The 16,258-nt window shown below is 37.5% G+C and overlaps 1 protein-coding gene across 14 annotated transcripts in view; it reads right to left on the reverse strand.

Moving 5' to 3' along the window:
* TCF12 (transcription factor 12) overlaps positions 1-16,258 on the reverse strand; it is a 162,397-nt gene that overhangs the window by 12,610 nt on the left and 133,529 nt on the right. For 8 of the 14 annotated variants that reach the window (XM_033071036.2, XM_033071038.2, XM_033071037.2 and 5 more), the window contains 6 exons: positions 15,929-16,073; positions 14,344-14,408; positions 10,189-10,267; positions 5,513-5,586; positions 4,516-4,587; positions 3,574-3,780 (listed from right to left, as the gene is read on the reverse strand). In XM_033071036.2, coding sequence (XP_032926927.1) covers positions 3,574-3,780; positions 4,516-4,587; positions 5,513-5,586; positions 10,189-10,267; positions 14,344-14,408; positions 15,929-16,073 — 642 coding nt within the window. The remainder of the gene's footprint in view (positions 1-3,573; positions 3,781-4,515; positions 4,588-5,512; positions 5,587-10,188; positions 10,268-14,343; positions 14,409-15,928; positions 16,074-16,258) is intronic. The other 6 variants (XM_033071043.2, XM_033071041.2, XM_033071048.2 and 3 more) reach the window with 3 other exon arrangements.

The raw sequence follows: 16,258 nt of genomic DNA on the forward strand, positions 1-16,258 counted from the left end.
TTGTACACAGGACAGCCTGCAGCCCCACAGACACTTGTAAATTAAAAAAAAAAAAAACCCCAAACCTGAGGGCAAAACATATTTCAGTTGGTTCAAGTGGTAACATTTGGGATCTGAAACCAGAAAAGCAGTTAAGTATTTTAGGCAACTAAATAAAAACTAGACAAATCATGGGCAGCGATGACATACAACTGCATGCAGGAGAACCGAGAGTGACACATGGGGAAAGGCCATCACTGTCCTGTTAATATTGGTTCTGCATCTCACACTTCAGTTTGAGTATTCATTTCGAGCACTTAGCACTGAAAGCTTTTGAGAACTGGAAAATAAAAATACCACTCTTGGTCTGAGTCTTAGAACTTATCAAGCCCTACTAGCTGGTCAGTTTGGCTACGGTCATTAAAACCATTTTAGCCAATGTGTGCATAATTAAGACAATGAAAAGGGCTTTGTAATCAAGAATTTTACACTTCAGACAGCCCAGAATTGTTCAGTGGGAGCACAACCCCTGCAGGGAAAGAGCAGCTCTGGAAGGGTTTGAGCAAGAGCAGAGGTTGGTGCTGGCAAAGCTGCTCAACCGCCCTTGAGTGCTTCTACTGCAGCAGGCACAGGGCACAAAGAGGGAGATCACCAATTTTCTTAGATTCCTGTTATACCTGAAAAAACCCTCTGACTTAAGGATTGAGTTTCATCCTTAACTGAGTTTCCAGGCCTTTTATTTATTTATTTTTAATCAGTTCAGGCTGTTCTTTTTCCATTGTATTACAATGACAAATAAAAAGCAGCTTGAATAAGAACAAAAAGTATTACTTCTTAACTTTTCAATAATACATGAAATAAAATACAAATCAACTTCAAAGGCCAGTTAGCAAATATTTGATGAGTTTGAGATATTAAAAATCTATTTGAATAAGTCTAATGGCCAGCCCAGCTAAAAAGAAAACAAGACCATTCAGAGCAAGCAGGAAATGAAGTCAACTAGAGTTGTAAAATAAATCTGGCTCAAAAATTAAGCAAATGTTAAAATAAAACCATGCCTGGTTACACTAATTACATAAAAAGGAGTTAAATTACTCATTTCCTAGCTCCTTCTGCCAAGATCATCATCTTCAAGGGAAATTAAATTTTTTTTCCCTATTTTTTTTTTAAAGAGAAAAATGTTTTGTGTAAAGATCCCACCCTCCTTCAACAAGGAAGTTTCATTTAGTGCTGAATTCCAATGAACATTTCTTGACCCTATGTCAAACAAAACTTCAAAAATAGGTAATCACCATTATCATTGTTGACATTTCTCACTATGTTAGCCCAATACTCATTATTTTCTTAAAATTTACTGGATGTCATCTTAAGTAAAGTAGTATTTAAATCTGGAGTGAAGGCTGCATCTTACAGTTCAGGTCGTGTGTCAAATCCTCTGCTCTTCTACTTACTATTTAAAAAAACCACCAACCTAATAGTAAGCAAGAGTTTGAAATTAATTGGTTTTTGAAGAAGAATTGCCCCTTATACGTGGGGGGCATTACTGCAATGCAGTCATCACTAATAAAGCACTCAGTCTGCAGCACAGCCAGATGTGCCAGCTCCTGCTCTGTACCTATTTCAGGACTCCATCCTAAGTCGTGCTGAGTTCCTGCAATTGCAAATGATGTCAAAGGGCGCTCTTTGGGGACTGGGCAAGGCCACAACAGGATGCCTTCTGTTGGAGCCAATTATTCTGATGTAACAAAATTAAGGTCAATCCAAGAAATTCTTTAGCTGACTCACTTTCAAGGCAAAACTGATCTGCAAGCTTGTTTCACCAAGTGAGGATGAAATGTACAGGCAATTTTTTTTTGTTTTGTTTTCTTAATTTAAGTTTATTCCTAACAGACAAACATCTGTCAGCCAAATAATTAGATGATAAATTAGATGTGTAGTACTTACACAACTACATTAAACTAGAGAAGATCAAGGAACTTCTGTCCATTTTGGAGAGTAATTTTCCACTGTCCCCTATTTTAGTAAAAACTGAGTTGATAAAATATTTATCATGGCTTATTTAAAAGAGAAACTGAGATTTTTAAGTACGTTTTGGGACTACCTGTATTTATTTGACTGTGTCTGGCTTAGCAGTATCAGAAGGTTTCTCAAGTCACAGAAAAAATTTGTCACTGCAGTTTCAGTCACTCACTTTAGGCCACATCAAGAGTAGAGGAGGAAAAAAGTTTTCTTTTGTATGACAAAATTTCAGTCTTCCCCAGAAAATGGTAGAATTTTAAAAACATTCTTTTAATATTAAATCTCAGTAGGTACTACAAAAAAATTCAAAAGTACTTATGCATCACTTCTTTCATTACTAAAAGTAACTACAAACTTGTATAGAAAGTTGAAGTTGGATGTGCATTTGGAAAGTACCCCCTCCCCAAAGCCCCCAAACACACGCAGCTTATAGAAAGCAACCAGTTCTTTTTGATGTTTACTGCAGTGGTCCTGAAATTAATATAAATGGATGTGTGACGTGCGAATGGGAGAGCCTGGAACTAATTCTGTTTTATAGAATACAAACCCTTCAGCAATTGGGGTACCTAATTATTTTGATGATAGGTGAAATTTTGCCTTGATCACACAGTACCCAGCTGTGAATCTGTTTTATAACAGAAAATTTCACAGCATGTAACTGGTCTTTAAAATTACGCTGTAAACATGCAAACACATGGCACCACTAAAACAAGCATGTTTTTAAAAGCTCTTTTTCCTTTAAGCATTTTTGAGAGGGGTGGAATGAAAAGGAAGAAAAAGGGAAGTGAGCAATGCTACAAATAGATTCGTTTACTGTGTAATGCTTTTAGCATATTTCTAATCTATAAAAAGCTCAACTACATTTTTTCAGAACAGTTCACATTTTTAAAGAAACTAAAAGAGATGGATTGAATTATTTCACCCTTCTTGGGGATTAATCTGAAAGTAGTTTCCTTTTCATTGTTACTTACACTACAGCTGTGCTCAAACTCCTTTTCGTTTAGAAAAAAAGTTTAAATTTTGAGCCTGCGCACACTATGGTTCCACATTCCAACAGCTTCCTCCCAGTCCTCTGCCAGCATCTGCTATTGAAGACTAGTTCCAATTTACAATAAACAGCTTTTCCAGACCAGAACACTTGAAATTCAGTCCTTCTTGACTGCTTTTCCCATTCAATCTCCCTATTCACCATTTCAAGGAGAAAACGGTTCTGCCAATTATTACACATCTGGAAAAAATGCATGTATAAGCTGAAATGCTCTCAGCAGAAAGTTTCAGCTTTCTGCATATGGTCACAGCAGGATTTTATGGGCCACTGACCAGGCCAAAGTCTAAGTTTTCCCATCTTTTTCCTCCCCCTCATTTCTGCCCACCCCCACTCCAACATTCTAATTGGAAACCCATAGCAGGTGCAAGCTGTCTGCCATCTTTTCCTCCACAAAAATCTCAAGTGGTTTCTTCCTGATAAATATTAGTCTTACAGCCCAGTTCTACCTCAGTAAACTCTACAATAGTTTCAATGCATCAGCTGTAGTTGCTTTGCATAAACATACTCAGGTTTTGTAAAATCATTACCATGGATGCTTGTCTGTTGGCTGTTACAAGGCTGGATGCTCCGTAGTTTGAGTTCAGGCTTCCAACTGGCCCATTGTGGGATGGTCCCAATAGACTATGGATATCTCCATGGCCAACTGACAGGCTGGTGGAAGGCCCCACAGCGTGGTTCCGCAGCACATGGATGGCATCATCAAGTCTGTCCAAGCGATCCTCCATGCGGGACTGCTGTGGGGAGGCAAGAGGGGCAGCAACAGCCATTACTGAATAAATCCCAGGCTCTCACACCACAACAGAATCTATCTCGGAGGTATTAAAGATAGAAGATGAAATGTGGTATCAAAATAGTATCAAAGACTTTGAGAGCACCTACCAGCACTACAAACAAACAGGAAAAAGAAAATATTATCTGGAGATTTTGTTCAAGATAGCATTCATTCCTCAAATAGGTGGCAGCTTTGAAAGTGAAGCTTATTATAAGGTTAATGTTACTCAGCTGCTATTATATGGCATGAAAAGAAAAAAGGAATTGCTACAAAATAAGCTAATGCAGGACAAGAAAGAATGATCATAAAATCAGCCTCACCATGCTGGAAACAATTAAGAGAGGCAGTAGCTTTTTAAGAATCTGTATTACAAAAAACTGGACAAAACAACTTTTAGTTATCATCTTTTTAAATGGACCTTCAAACAGATTAGGTATTTCAGAAATAAAGCGAGTTGTGTTACTGTCAAAGTCTGTCTTAAAATTACTTTCTTTTAATTACTTTCTTTTATTAAAAGGAATACCAAAAAACCCCCAAAGCAAAACCAATTGTGACACTGCAGCTCTAGCAACTGAAATAGCAGGATGTTGGAGTCAGAAGATGGGTCACACACTACACTAATTTAAGTTTTTAACGGGGAATCCGAAGGAAGCGTTAATTGAAACACAAAAAGGCACCATCTAAAGTGAAATAGTACCTCACAGACATCCTTTAAGAAGGACATTGCATCTTGCAAATGCTCGTGAAGTTGCTGTTCAACTCGATTTTTCTGGCAAAGTCAAGACAGAACAGGAAGCAAAGCACAGGTTAAGATTAATTCAAAAAAGAGGTGAGGAAACAGCTGATGTGCATGTCAGCAATAAATTGTTAGTCAAGTTAATGCAACAGAGATCTGATTATATTAAGATAAGAAAAGGCTAATATTTAACACTGCAGTTAAGTTAGAATTCTAAGATGTACAAAACAATTATATTTAATTGCAAAAACACTGAAGAAAAGAAATCTGATTTAATGTATAATTTATTCTTGTTAGACAGAAAAAACCAGAAATTACATCTGTGGAAACTAGAAATATTGAGCAAATAATCAAAACCTTTCCTCAAATTTTCCCTGTTTCCTTCCCAATATTGTATCGGAAATGCAAGAAGGAAGTCAGTAACTGAAATCCTCTGCTGAATTCTCAAAAGAAGAAAATTTACAACGCTGTAGACTACTACCTGTGTCTTTTTCTGTAAAATGTTTAATTAATAAAGGAACATTTCCCATAACAAATAATATACAAATAAAAAGTATTAATTTCTTTAATAGCAATGTAATGCAAAGAAGCCCTAGAGACTGCCATTTGAAGGAGAGAAGGGGGAAGGACAAGTAAATGCGGAGGCATGAAGTCTTTATCGTTCTCCAGACTGAACTTTAGATAAGAATTAGCTATGGATTTGTGAAAAGGTACCAGAATCTCATAACAGCGCTTTAGCACCAGCTGTCCTCAGCACAGAAGCCTGATGCCCAAGGAACAGATGGTGAAAGACACACCCTGCACGTCTTATATTGTTCAACTGAACAGGCCATTTGTTAGCAAAGAATTCATTTGTAATGCTATCCTACTGTTTCCTTTAATGATATGCAGGATTTATACAAAACCAAGCCTTCAACTCCTAAGTAAAAAGTACTATGTTGCTTTCAACAATTCTTACCAAGGAGTGTAGCGAGTTTTCATAGCTGGGAGATGAGGGGGCTTGTCCTCCACTCCTCGACCACTGACTGGCACCTGTCAAAATTGTCTAGGTTAGTGCACAGATTTACACAGCAGAAGTGGGAAGCAGAGACTGTATTTCTCAACATAATTAAACCCAAGATATTCTGCATAAAGGTAAGCTAACATATGGGTATACAAAGGAGGACAAATTCCTTCATTCTGCCTTACTGAGGGGTAATTTTCATATCCTGGCATCTGTAGGGTTAGATCATTGTCAGTGACAAAAGCAGTGACATCTTCTAAGTACTTTAACATTAAAAAGTGGACTAAGTACACACACACCCCGTATTTGAAATATCTGCTTCTGCCATAAAATATCTGCTTCTGTCACCATAAAAGACCTGTGAATTCTTCTTCAGATTCTGTTCAGTATACGGTGTATTCTTAATATTGTTAAAATACACAACAAAAATATTTAATCAAACAGACACCAAGTTAAGGATAACTGGAGAACCATTTTTACGACACCTCTCTACTAAACATGAAAACTTAAAACCTAAAAGCTTTATCTTGTCTAGTTGCACACTATACCATTTTAGATTACAATGCATTCCAAATTTAGAAGAGTAAAAATACACCTAAGTCATTCCCATTTTGTATTTCAAATACACTTAAATCAGCAGCAGAAGAATCATTGATTGTGCAACAAATTGACAATTAAATTCATGTTGCCTATACACTGAAAATTCAAACACATAGGCATTCTAATCTGACATAAATATACCTATTTATCATGTAAATTTTAAAAATAATTAGATGTGAGATGCAATAACTAATAAAGCAGTACTTTTAACACAAAGCCTAAAGTAGTACAACATGCATTTTTCTCACCAACTAATAATGCATCTTTTATAAAGATACTACATGAAATTCTATGGCCATTAGAGACAGCTTCCTTTCAGCCATACAAATGTAATAATAAAGCAATTACATTAATAAATTATGGATATACAATCCAACACAGCTCATTAAAGGAAGAGCCTGTGGGCTTGTTCTTTCAATAACAGCCAGAGCTGTGCGTCTGGAAAACTGGGAAAAGGTTTAATAACATTACAGTTCCTTTGTTCAGAGAGCTGCAAGTAGTTACCTTTTAAAGACAAGGTTTTATTTAACAAAAAGAGTACAGCTTGCATAGTTATTAAAATTATTAAAATACCCAAATATTTCCTTTCTAATTAAAAAATAATAAAAATCTCCTATTTTACGAAAGTCCAGAGCTGCCATAATTGTGTTGGAATTCTCTTTTAAAATACAAAGAGTTCAGTGAGTAAATTTATAATTACCGATTTTCACTTCACACAGCTACTCTGGGTCTGGACCTGTAGTCTCTGTCTGCATTGCTGTCATTCCTGAACTTGGGAATAGTGCTTGGAGCCCGACTTATTTTTGCACAGCCATTAATGAAAAAACTATGGAGTATTTTGGTTCAGCATGATGTTCAAATTTTTCCCTGATCAGAACTCCATTTTTAGGGACAGGACTGTGGCCAGGAGCACTCCTGCTATCAGAACTCAGAATGCCACTCCCTGCAGCACAGCAGCAGCTCAGGACTAAGCAGGAAGCTGGCCAGGTGAGCAGCAAACACACTGAAAGCCTGTGCACCCCTTCTGGCACGTTTTTTTGTGGGGTTTAACTGAAGAAGGTCCTATTTCTGTAGCGTAAGCCCAGAACAAAACTGCGAGTGGGACATCTCACAAAGGAGACAAAAGAAAAGAAGGGAGGGAATAAGCAACTCCTATGTAATGCCCAACCCAAACCTGCAGCTTTCAGCCACACCTCTGCGCCACCAGGGCTCTTCCCGAGCGGTGGCACTCTGCCTCCATGGCTGCAGGTTGCCAGATGGCACCGATTTCCTGCTTGCCTCATTCCACTCCCCCTCCTAGAAGTTTGTGCATGAAATCCACCAATTATGTTAAAAAGCATCCTGGCACCAGAAGCCCTGCAATTAACAACTGCAGCTTTTAGTGCAGCACCAACACAGCAGCATTAAAAAACAAATAAGCCAGGCAAGTGTTAGGATTTACAGGGGTCACCGGCAGCAATCACTGCAGTATTGTTCTTACCCCCAGTCTCCCCAACACTAATCCTCTGGCTCCCCTTTCAAACACACTCGGAGCTGCAGAGGGCTTTGCATCCTCAGAACCCACCAAACCTCCTGAATGCCTCTGATCCTGCACAAGGATTCTCAAAATACCGAGGCTCCCACCATTCAGATCCCTATATAAACTTCACATGTGTGTACACAAACATTAAAACTATGCAAGATGCTCAGCTCTGGGCATGTTTATGTAAAATTAGAAATTAAATGAGGGCAGGGCAGGCGAGACATGCACCATTGTCTAGTAATACATGGGGGTTTTCATCAAGTTGTTCTCCAAGCTTTTATTTAACTGAATTAAAAAACGTCATTAATCCTCATTCAGCAACATAAGAGCCAAAGAGTCAGCCATGAGCTTATGAACCCCAAGGTCTCATGACGTTGGTATCTGTCAGTGCTTTCTCTGGTAAACAGAGTACTCCTACCCTAATTCACAATTAAAGGATGGGCAAATTATGACTTAAGCAACCTGCAATACTATGAATGCTAACTAAACAAATACCTAACTGCAGAAGGGGAAAATGACAATGAAGGCTAAAATGCTCCAAAATATATTATTTCAGTACACATAAAACATTTGTTTTATCTGCAATAACTTTTTGGGTCAAGACAGAAAATGGCTACCAGGAGTATAAATAGCAATAAATGCAGTAGTAATTACTTCACATTGTGCTTCACCGTGTTCTTAGTGACTCATCTGGGAATAAAGATAAAAGTCCAGATTCATAAATGAAGGTAATTAACTACTGCAGCAATTTACCAAAGGCTTGATAAATTCTGTATCACTGAAATTAAAGAGGATGGGAGGGTATAAATGCGTAGCAGATGCTAAGTTCGAGCCTGAAAAGGATTTCAGTATTATTTGCTTATGTCCATACTGTCTTAACCATCAGAATCCAAAGAAGTGCAAATTTTGTAGATTTCATACAGGTTGCAACAGGCAAAGACAACAGCAAAAGGAAAACACAAATTTTAGTGACCTAAAATTTGTATTCTAAACTCAGATATTAGCTAGTGCTTTCACACTTAAAAAATGAGGTGCAGTATCTCATTAGGTAACTCTTGAAAAGATCTCTTTGTGTTCTTTAAATTTTTAAATACTTTAAAATGTCAGAACTTTATTCTTCCAGCCACTAAATATTTTCAATACTTGCTTTGATGTTAAAAAGAAAATAATAACAATTTTCTGGTCTGATCTGCCTTTTCAGTACAACAGAATACACAAAACATTTTTTGTCAACTGTAATCACTAAATCAAAAATCCCATTAATCCCATCATTACTCAATTCAACATGGATTATTCAGTAATAGAAAAGAAATGCCCAAAGCAGCTGCTCAGGTAAACCGTGTCAGATATTCATTAATCCATTACATCCACAGAAAACCAGAGCAGTCTCCATTAAACAGGATTGAAGCATGTATGATGGAGGCTTTGAGTGACACTGCATATAGAGATATGCATATTCACATCCATATGATGATGACTGTATTTTGCATGCAATACCTTTGCTAATTTATTCCTCTAGATTACAAAAGTGTTCAGCTAAATTCATTCTGTACCCTTTTCACCTTAAGGTAATTTTATTGTTTTATAAAAAGCACAATGCTTTTTAAAAATGACCAATGGCCAGAAGCCTGCAGGTTTATATTAAACAACAGAGAATAGGGAAACAGATTGTTGTATAAATGTTAAATAATTTAACAAATTGCACTATAGGAAAGAACAGGGTTAAAAGTTACATCATCTTACTTGTAATTCTAGTTCTTTGTTAAACAGCAAATTTAAGTCAATGGAGCTTTCACAGTCCTCTCTATATGGAGAACAGCTGTTCAACTTTTACTAGACAGCTGAGGCCACAGTGTCTGTGAAAGCTGCACTACCACTAATAGCTGAAGGCAGCTGCCCACAGTTCATCTCCACACTGGAATGCTTCTTCCCATATTCACTACAAACACACAAAGCACAGGTGACAGAGGTGGCTGCAACACACGGCATTTATTTTGAAAAATGCCAGAAATTCTTCTCCCATAGAATGAAAACATTCATGAAATATATGAATGAAAAGCTATCTTGTGTAAAAACTGGATAGTCTCATAGCCTACTATATTTTCATTAGAGGGAACACACATCTGCTGTGTTTGTCACCGAAAGCTGCCGCAGAGCTTTAACATATAGCTTTAAAAAACCCCCAAGTCAAATCAAATCAAATCACTCTTCTTTCTCTCAAACAGTGCAAATCTGTACAAGTATCTTTATAGCCCTGATAATGTATGGTCAGTTAATGCTTCCAAACATTATTTTAATCAGCTAATTTTCAAAGCAAGTTGCCAGGACTCAAGTGAATGCCTCTAACAAATTGTCTAAGAATCTGGATTAATAAATTTTCATTTGTACAATGGAAAAACAACCAAAATGCACAAGCAGTTTTGCAAATTAGTTAATGCAGATTTCACTGTGATTCCAAACAGGATATTTTCGAAACAACAAACAAATTGACAAATGGCCAGTCTTGTACCTGTAAGAGGCGATGGTGACCCAACTGGTGTTGATGGATTCGATGGAAAACTACTGCTGGTATGATCAGGAGAATAAATCTGACAACAGACAAAGAGATTATAGATCAATATATGCTATAATACACATGAAAAAAAGCTATTAGAATTATTTTTCATGTTTTAATTGTCACTCTTGATTCTGGATTGATAAAAAATGCAATTTGATCCTTCAATACAGCTCTGCTTTATTACACTCAAGGCTCTAAAAATGTCCGAAGAACTTTCATTTTCAAGCAGCTGTCCAAATAAGCACAGCCTGTATTTCATAGTGACACAAGTATTACTGACCTTCCTGCTCATTTAAGAGCAGCAGAAATTACAGCCTTTCTGTCTCTGCAGGGGAATGATTCACGTAAGAGTTCACAGTACACAGCTAATTATATCAAACAAAACTTCAGGAAAATGCCAAAGAATAATGACTTTCCAAACTTTAGAGAGAGATTGTAGCAGTTAACAGATGTCATCTGCTAAAAATTAATTCTTCACAAAATACCAAGAAAGCATTCAGGCTCTCTTATTATTGCTACCTACCAAACAAAAAACACTTGAAATTTTGTTCCTCTTGCACTGTATTGCAGCACGTAACATGTTTCTCTCTTATTTCAGTATCAACTGGCCTCTAGAGATACTAAACTTCAACTCACAACAATTCTTTCCTTGCTATTAATGAAATTAAAAACTATTGGCAAAAATAGAAGACATAATGCTTATAGCTTTAATTAAAAATTAAAATCTCAAGACACACTGGGAAAATTCATTTTATGAAGGGAATTGAATAGATTTAGAGGCTAACTATGGACTTCAGAACATATTTTTATAGGTCATCGGTTCAAACCTGTTTTACTTGAGCAGAGACCAGGATTTGTTAGATCAGATGGCAGTTAAAACAATTTTCACTGGCAGTGTGGTTGATGTCTCTTCACACAGACAATATGACATTTCAGCATTTAGCTGACAATAACTTCATTAAGTTCCATATTGTATTTTCTGAACTGACAAAACCAGGAGCTGATAGACCACATGCTCCTTCCTGGTATACTTTTCCATTAGAAAAGACCATCAGTTCCCTAATGGAAATGCTTCCTCCTTTTCATACATGCTAGAAAGGAAATATATTTAGAACAAACTACCTCATACTACCGGAGGAAATTCATGCATTGTACATCAGCATAAAAATAAATCTTGGGTGTCAGTACAAGAACTGTAGAGGGTTTCAGAGAGATAAGATACAGAAAATTAAAATAAAGTCAAAGGCCACAAGTTTCCTTTGAAACTGCTCATTTTCCACAGGTCCACCTGCCAGTTTTATTCTGCTGTATTTTATAACAGGGAAAAATCTACAGTACAGCAAAACCCCAAGTAAAACATGAGGTCAAAATTCATTCTGCATGCAGTCCCTGGCTGCTGTGCTGTTAAATGACCAATGATGAACAACCCTGACACCTTCTGCCAGGCTTAAACGGTAACATGACTCATTTTACTGCAACAAATGAGACTCCTCCTCCTATCAGTCATGGTCCATTCCAATCAGTGGGGTGCCAATATGCCAGGGTCTAATGAAAAGGCTCTTAGACAAAAGCTGCACAATTGAGAGCCTGCAGAGCCAAACCTCGGAGCTGTTAGTCCAATTTTTTAAACACTACAGTGTACATTTCAGTTAGGCTTTGTTATGCTAATGTTATTGAGTCTAAAGCAACAAAGAAACTTAATTCATGAATTACTTTTAGAAGTCAACTTCCCTACATTTTCTTTTCTTTTGTGAAGGGACCAGTGGCTATTTAACTACCAAGACGGTACAAAGGCCTTTACCCTAGTGCTGAGGTAGGAATCAAAACATAAGTTATCACAAAGAGGTCTGATATAATCAACAAAGTTAAACAGTCCTCCTGTTTGATCTCCTCTAAATTAAAGACCAAGTGTTTTGATTTGGCATTAGGCAATGAAATAAACCAGATGTTTCTCCTGCCATATAACCCTCCATGGGCACAATCTTAAAGGGTTATTGTTTGGCAAATGTTCAGGGAAACACATTAGAAATGGCACGAATACCCAGATTTTCTTTTCTTTCTATCTATACTAGTTCATTATCCAAACTAATGCATAATCCACAGGGCTTTGGGAACTTTGTGTAAATACTTTCATGTACAATTCTCTTTCTTGCCTACCCTGAGATTAAGACCACAATTATCCAGGCTTAAACCTAAAATAAAAGAACCTTTGCAAATGTATTATCTGGCCTTACATGTTTAATCACATACTATTCTGTATGGTCTTTAATACCTAAACTGAAGAACAAATGTCGTATCCTCTGATGTTTCACACATGAAAGGCCTATTGTGAGATGTACATCAACAGAATTTTAGAACTAGAAATTCCTCTCAACAGTTGCAGCGGCAGCATTTAAAATCAAAACAGAACGGAATATAGTGGCATCTCAGGGGGGAAAAAAAGGCACGACAATCGGAGTGTTTAAATAAAACTTTGTTCAAACAGAAAAATATTCTTGATTTCCTAGCTGTCAAAATTCCTGTGTGTCAGCTTCACCTGCAGGAGAGCCCACCTCCCTGCTGGCCCAGCCGCGAGCCGTGCTCTCGCTGAAGGAGCGCGAGGAGTGTGCTGGGTGCGCGTGGTGCGGGGTGCGGGGGAAGCAGATGGATGAGGCGAGGGATTTGAAGTGTGCAGACTATGGCATGCACTGATAGAGCAGATGGAATGCATCACCATCAGCTATGACAGAAATGATTTATGGAATGACCTGGCTGCTCCTGCCAAGCAACAACACGGGATGACAGAAACAAGTTTCTATGACAACCAGAGCCCACCCACCAGTTAGATTAAACATTTCTGCCCTGACTTCCACTCGCAATATATTTAGTTTTTCCTCAAAACATCAGCCTGGCTTTCTCAGCTAGTGACTTGGACAAAAATACCTGAAAGGATGAGAAAATCATTTAGAAAAGGAGAGCAGTGGAAAATGTCACGAAGTCCCACAGGTCTAACTGGCCAGTGTGTCAGACTTAACAACGAAATTTTGTTCTGGCTGCAGAACAGCAGACACCCAAATAGATCTGCAGAGCAAGGAACAGCCTGGAGTATGTGAGCACTGCTATTTCCAGGAGGCAAAATGATCCCCGTTCTTTTCTGACAGGTCTCAAACAGACCAAAGGAGAGCCTTAACTGCCCTCTGGACTCCCAAATTGTTATCTACTTGCTGAATCCCCGAAAGCAACAGGGACATTTTTCTCCTCAAAGCCAGTAGGTCAGAGTTCTCCCCAATATGGACATTACAGACATTATCAGATCTGGTAATCTTTTAACATATGACCCTCTGAGGGATGCAAGGGTAACAGGATCTGCATGAATATGCACATTTGCATTCACTGGTATGAGCTGAGGGATGCAGAAACCAACACAGGGACGGTCATTTAGAGCTGCAAATTTTGCCCCATACAAGAAATACAAAGTGCTTCCCTAGCCACCATTCCCAACTCTGAAATTTCTGCTGCTGTGTATCAATTACTCTTTTATAAAAAATACATCTGATAGTACTAATGAAAAAATAATTACTGCATCCATGTATATGGAAACAGAGCTTATAGCAGATTGAAGATACTTGCCATGTTTTACAATATTTATACAGGAGTTGAAAGTTTAAATTTATACAATATTCTAAAGGCTGTTTCATAGATTATAGTTTAACAACACAGCATTCAAAACCTCTCAGTTTTATAAGCCCACTGAGAAAACTCTTTACTCCTTGAGGCATAATCTGCTCTAAGACTAATGTTAAAAATATTTGACTTTACCTAAAACATTATAGAAAAAATTAAAATGAAATTTTTATTATTTTTTGTCTAACCAGCTTTTTAAACCAGATCTGCCTTAAATCTTTTGATCACCTGAAGAAAAAGGAATTCAGAATAAGTCTTCTTCAAATCAAAGCATTTTTCACTTGCATTTAAAAAGGACATTTTTCTAGTACAGGAAATTGCATCATAATACATTGTTTTGACTTTGTATGTGAAAATTCTGAATTTTATATTATAAAATGAATGACACATAAATAATAGATTAAAATACGTGTTTCAGATCTGAATATTCTAACTGCTACTTACAGATGCCAATGCCTTTCCAAGTGCATCACCTGTCTGTGAGCTTCCAGCACCATTTCCTCTGTTTCCTGTAATGTGGAAAGTAAACCCAACACTTATTTTTAAAGCTGAAATTTTATTTACTTTTATTATTTTATTCATCACATAGAGTTGAGCAACCACTTTTAAATGGATTTCTGAGGAAGTCAGTGTCAATAGAATCAGTTCTCATTAGACTTAAAAATTTAATTAAAACAATTAGATTTACATTTACATGCCCTCCTCTTAAAAGTCAAACACAGTATCACCCTGATAACTTAAGGACCAATAAGTGAAAGTATCTAGAAAAAAAAAATTATTTTCTAGGATCGTAGTCTAATTTTAATGAAATGTGAAAAGAAAAATCAAAATCAGAAAATTACATTATTGCAGCTTATTTCTAAACTGCTATCACTGAAGCGCTGCATGTTTAATTAGTTCTTAAAGCCAAATTCACAGAATAGCTCCTTGTGTGTCTCCTTGCTCCCCCTGCTCTAATTCCCTGTGTTGTACTCTCATCTTTAGTTTAACAAGTCCCTAAAAAGCTCTGATGCACCAAGCTTCCTGTCACCCCTGCTCTCAGTTGCATGTTAGCAGCTTTGCGTGCCCTTTTGCTCCACACGCCATTAAGCCAAGAGGAAGTCTGAAGCCCTGCCAATTGGAAACAGAGAGGAACTGAATCCTCTGAAATATCTGCTTTGCTGTAGAAGACAGACCCTTTAAAAGCAAATCTTCCTTCTCCAATTATCAACTTCTACAGCCAAAAAATTTATTGAATGTGAATGCAAGCTATTCACATCAGAAATCCAAATAATGCAATGCTTGCTCTCTCCAAGTTTGTGACAAACTTGGATTTTCCAGCCTGAATTTCCCATGCAGATTCACTAACTGGGTTCTGTTTCAAGATCTCAGTGCAAAACATGTTCCCAAATCAAAGCTAACATAGTCACCCTAACTAAATTCCACTTGCTTTAAAATGAAGCTAAGTGCAACTCCTATCGAACCGACAAGGGCATCTACAAGCATTTAACTTCTACAGCTGTATCTCAAGACGAGCAAATCTGTGCAAGGAACAGATGATCACCCTGTACTTCTTGCTTCCTAGGTGAGCACAGAGGAGTCTAAACCAGCCACCATACTGGCTACTCTGTAATCTCTGAAACAGTTAAGAGAGGAATTTATGATGCACTTTATCAACCTCCCCTAAGAAACAGCCTTCCTGCCTTTCTCCAGAGCAGTGCTTTGGTGACACAGCAGCTCTGAAAAATTCAGCACTAGAACTGCCTAAATGGACATGCACGTGTACTGAACTACAGAGGGACAGTGGCTGTTAAGTCAGACACATCCAGTCCCCGAGCATAGGTCTACCGCAAAAGCAAATAACAACTGAGTCTTACACTGACTGAAAAACAATTTGCCTCAGCCATACTGAGGACAGAAATATCACAGTGGTGAATTTTTCCTGATCTACAAGCATACCATAAATTAAATCTTACTAATTTTGTGCGTCAGGCAGCCCAAAATTTCATTTTCTTGTAAAATGAAAAAAAAAGCAGGAAGAACTTTTTACCCAGAATATTATCTGATCCATTGACAGGTGGAGTGTGTGAGGCAGCTACATAAGGTGAACTGCTGGTACTGCCACGATGGAAGCTGGACATTGGAGGAAGACTGGCATTTATATCTGTAGGTGAGACTGAATGCGGGGGATAGCTCTGGAGAGAAGAGAAGCAGACGTAAGACATTAAGTAGTCCTTAAATAAATGTTGATATTTTAAGACACCAAACATGTAACACCCAGCTCTTTATTACAGAAGAAAGGGACTCATCCATCCTCTGAACAGACCACTACACAGCCACAGATTTTTATTTATACAACAGACATAACTAAAAGGACATA

Source organism: Catharus ustulatus, chromosome 12 (genome assembly GCF_009819885.2).
Source record: "Catharus ustulatus isolate bCatUst1 chromosome 12, bCatUst1.pri.v2, whole genome shotgun sequence".
Classification (NCBI taxonomy): Eukaryota; Metazoa; Chordata; class Aves; order Passeriformes; family Turdidae; genus Catharus; species Catharus ustulatus.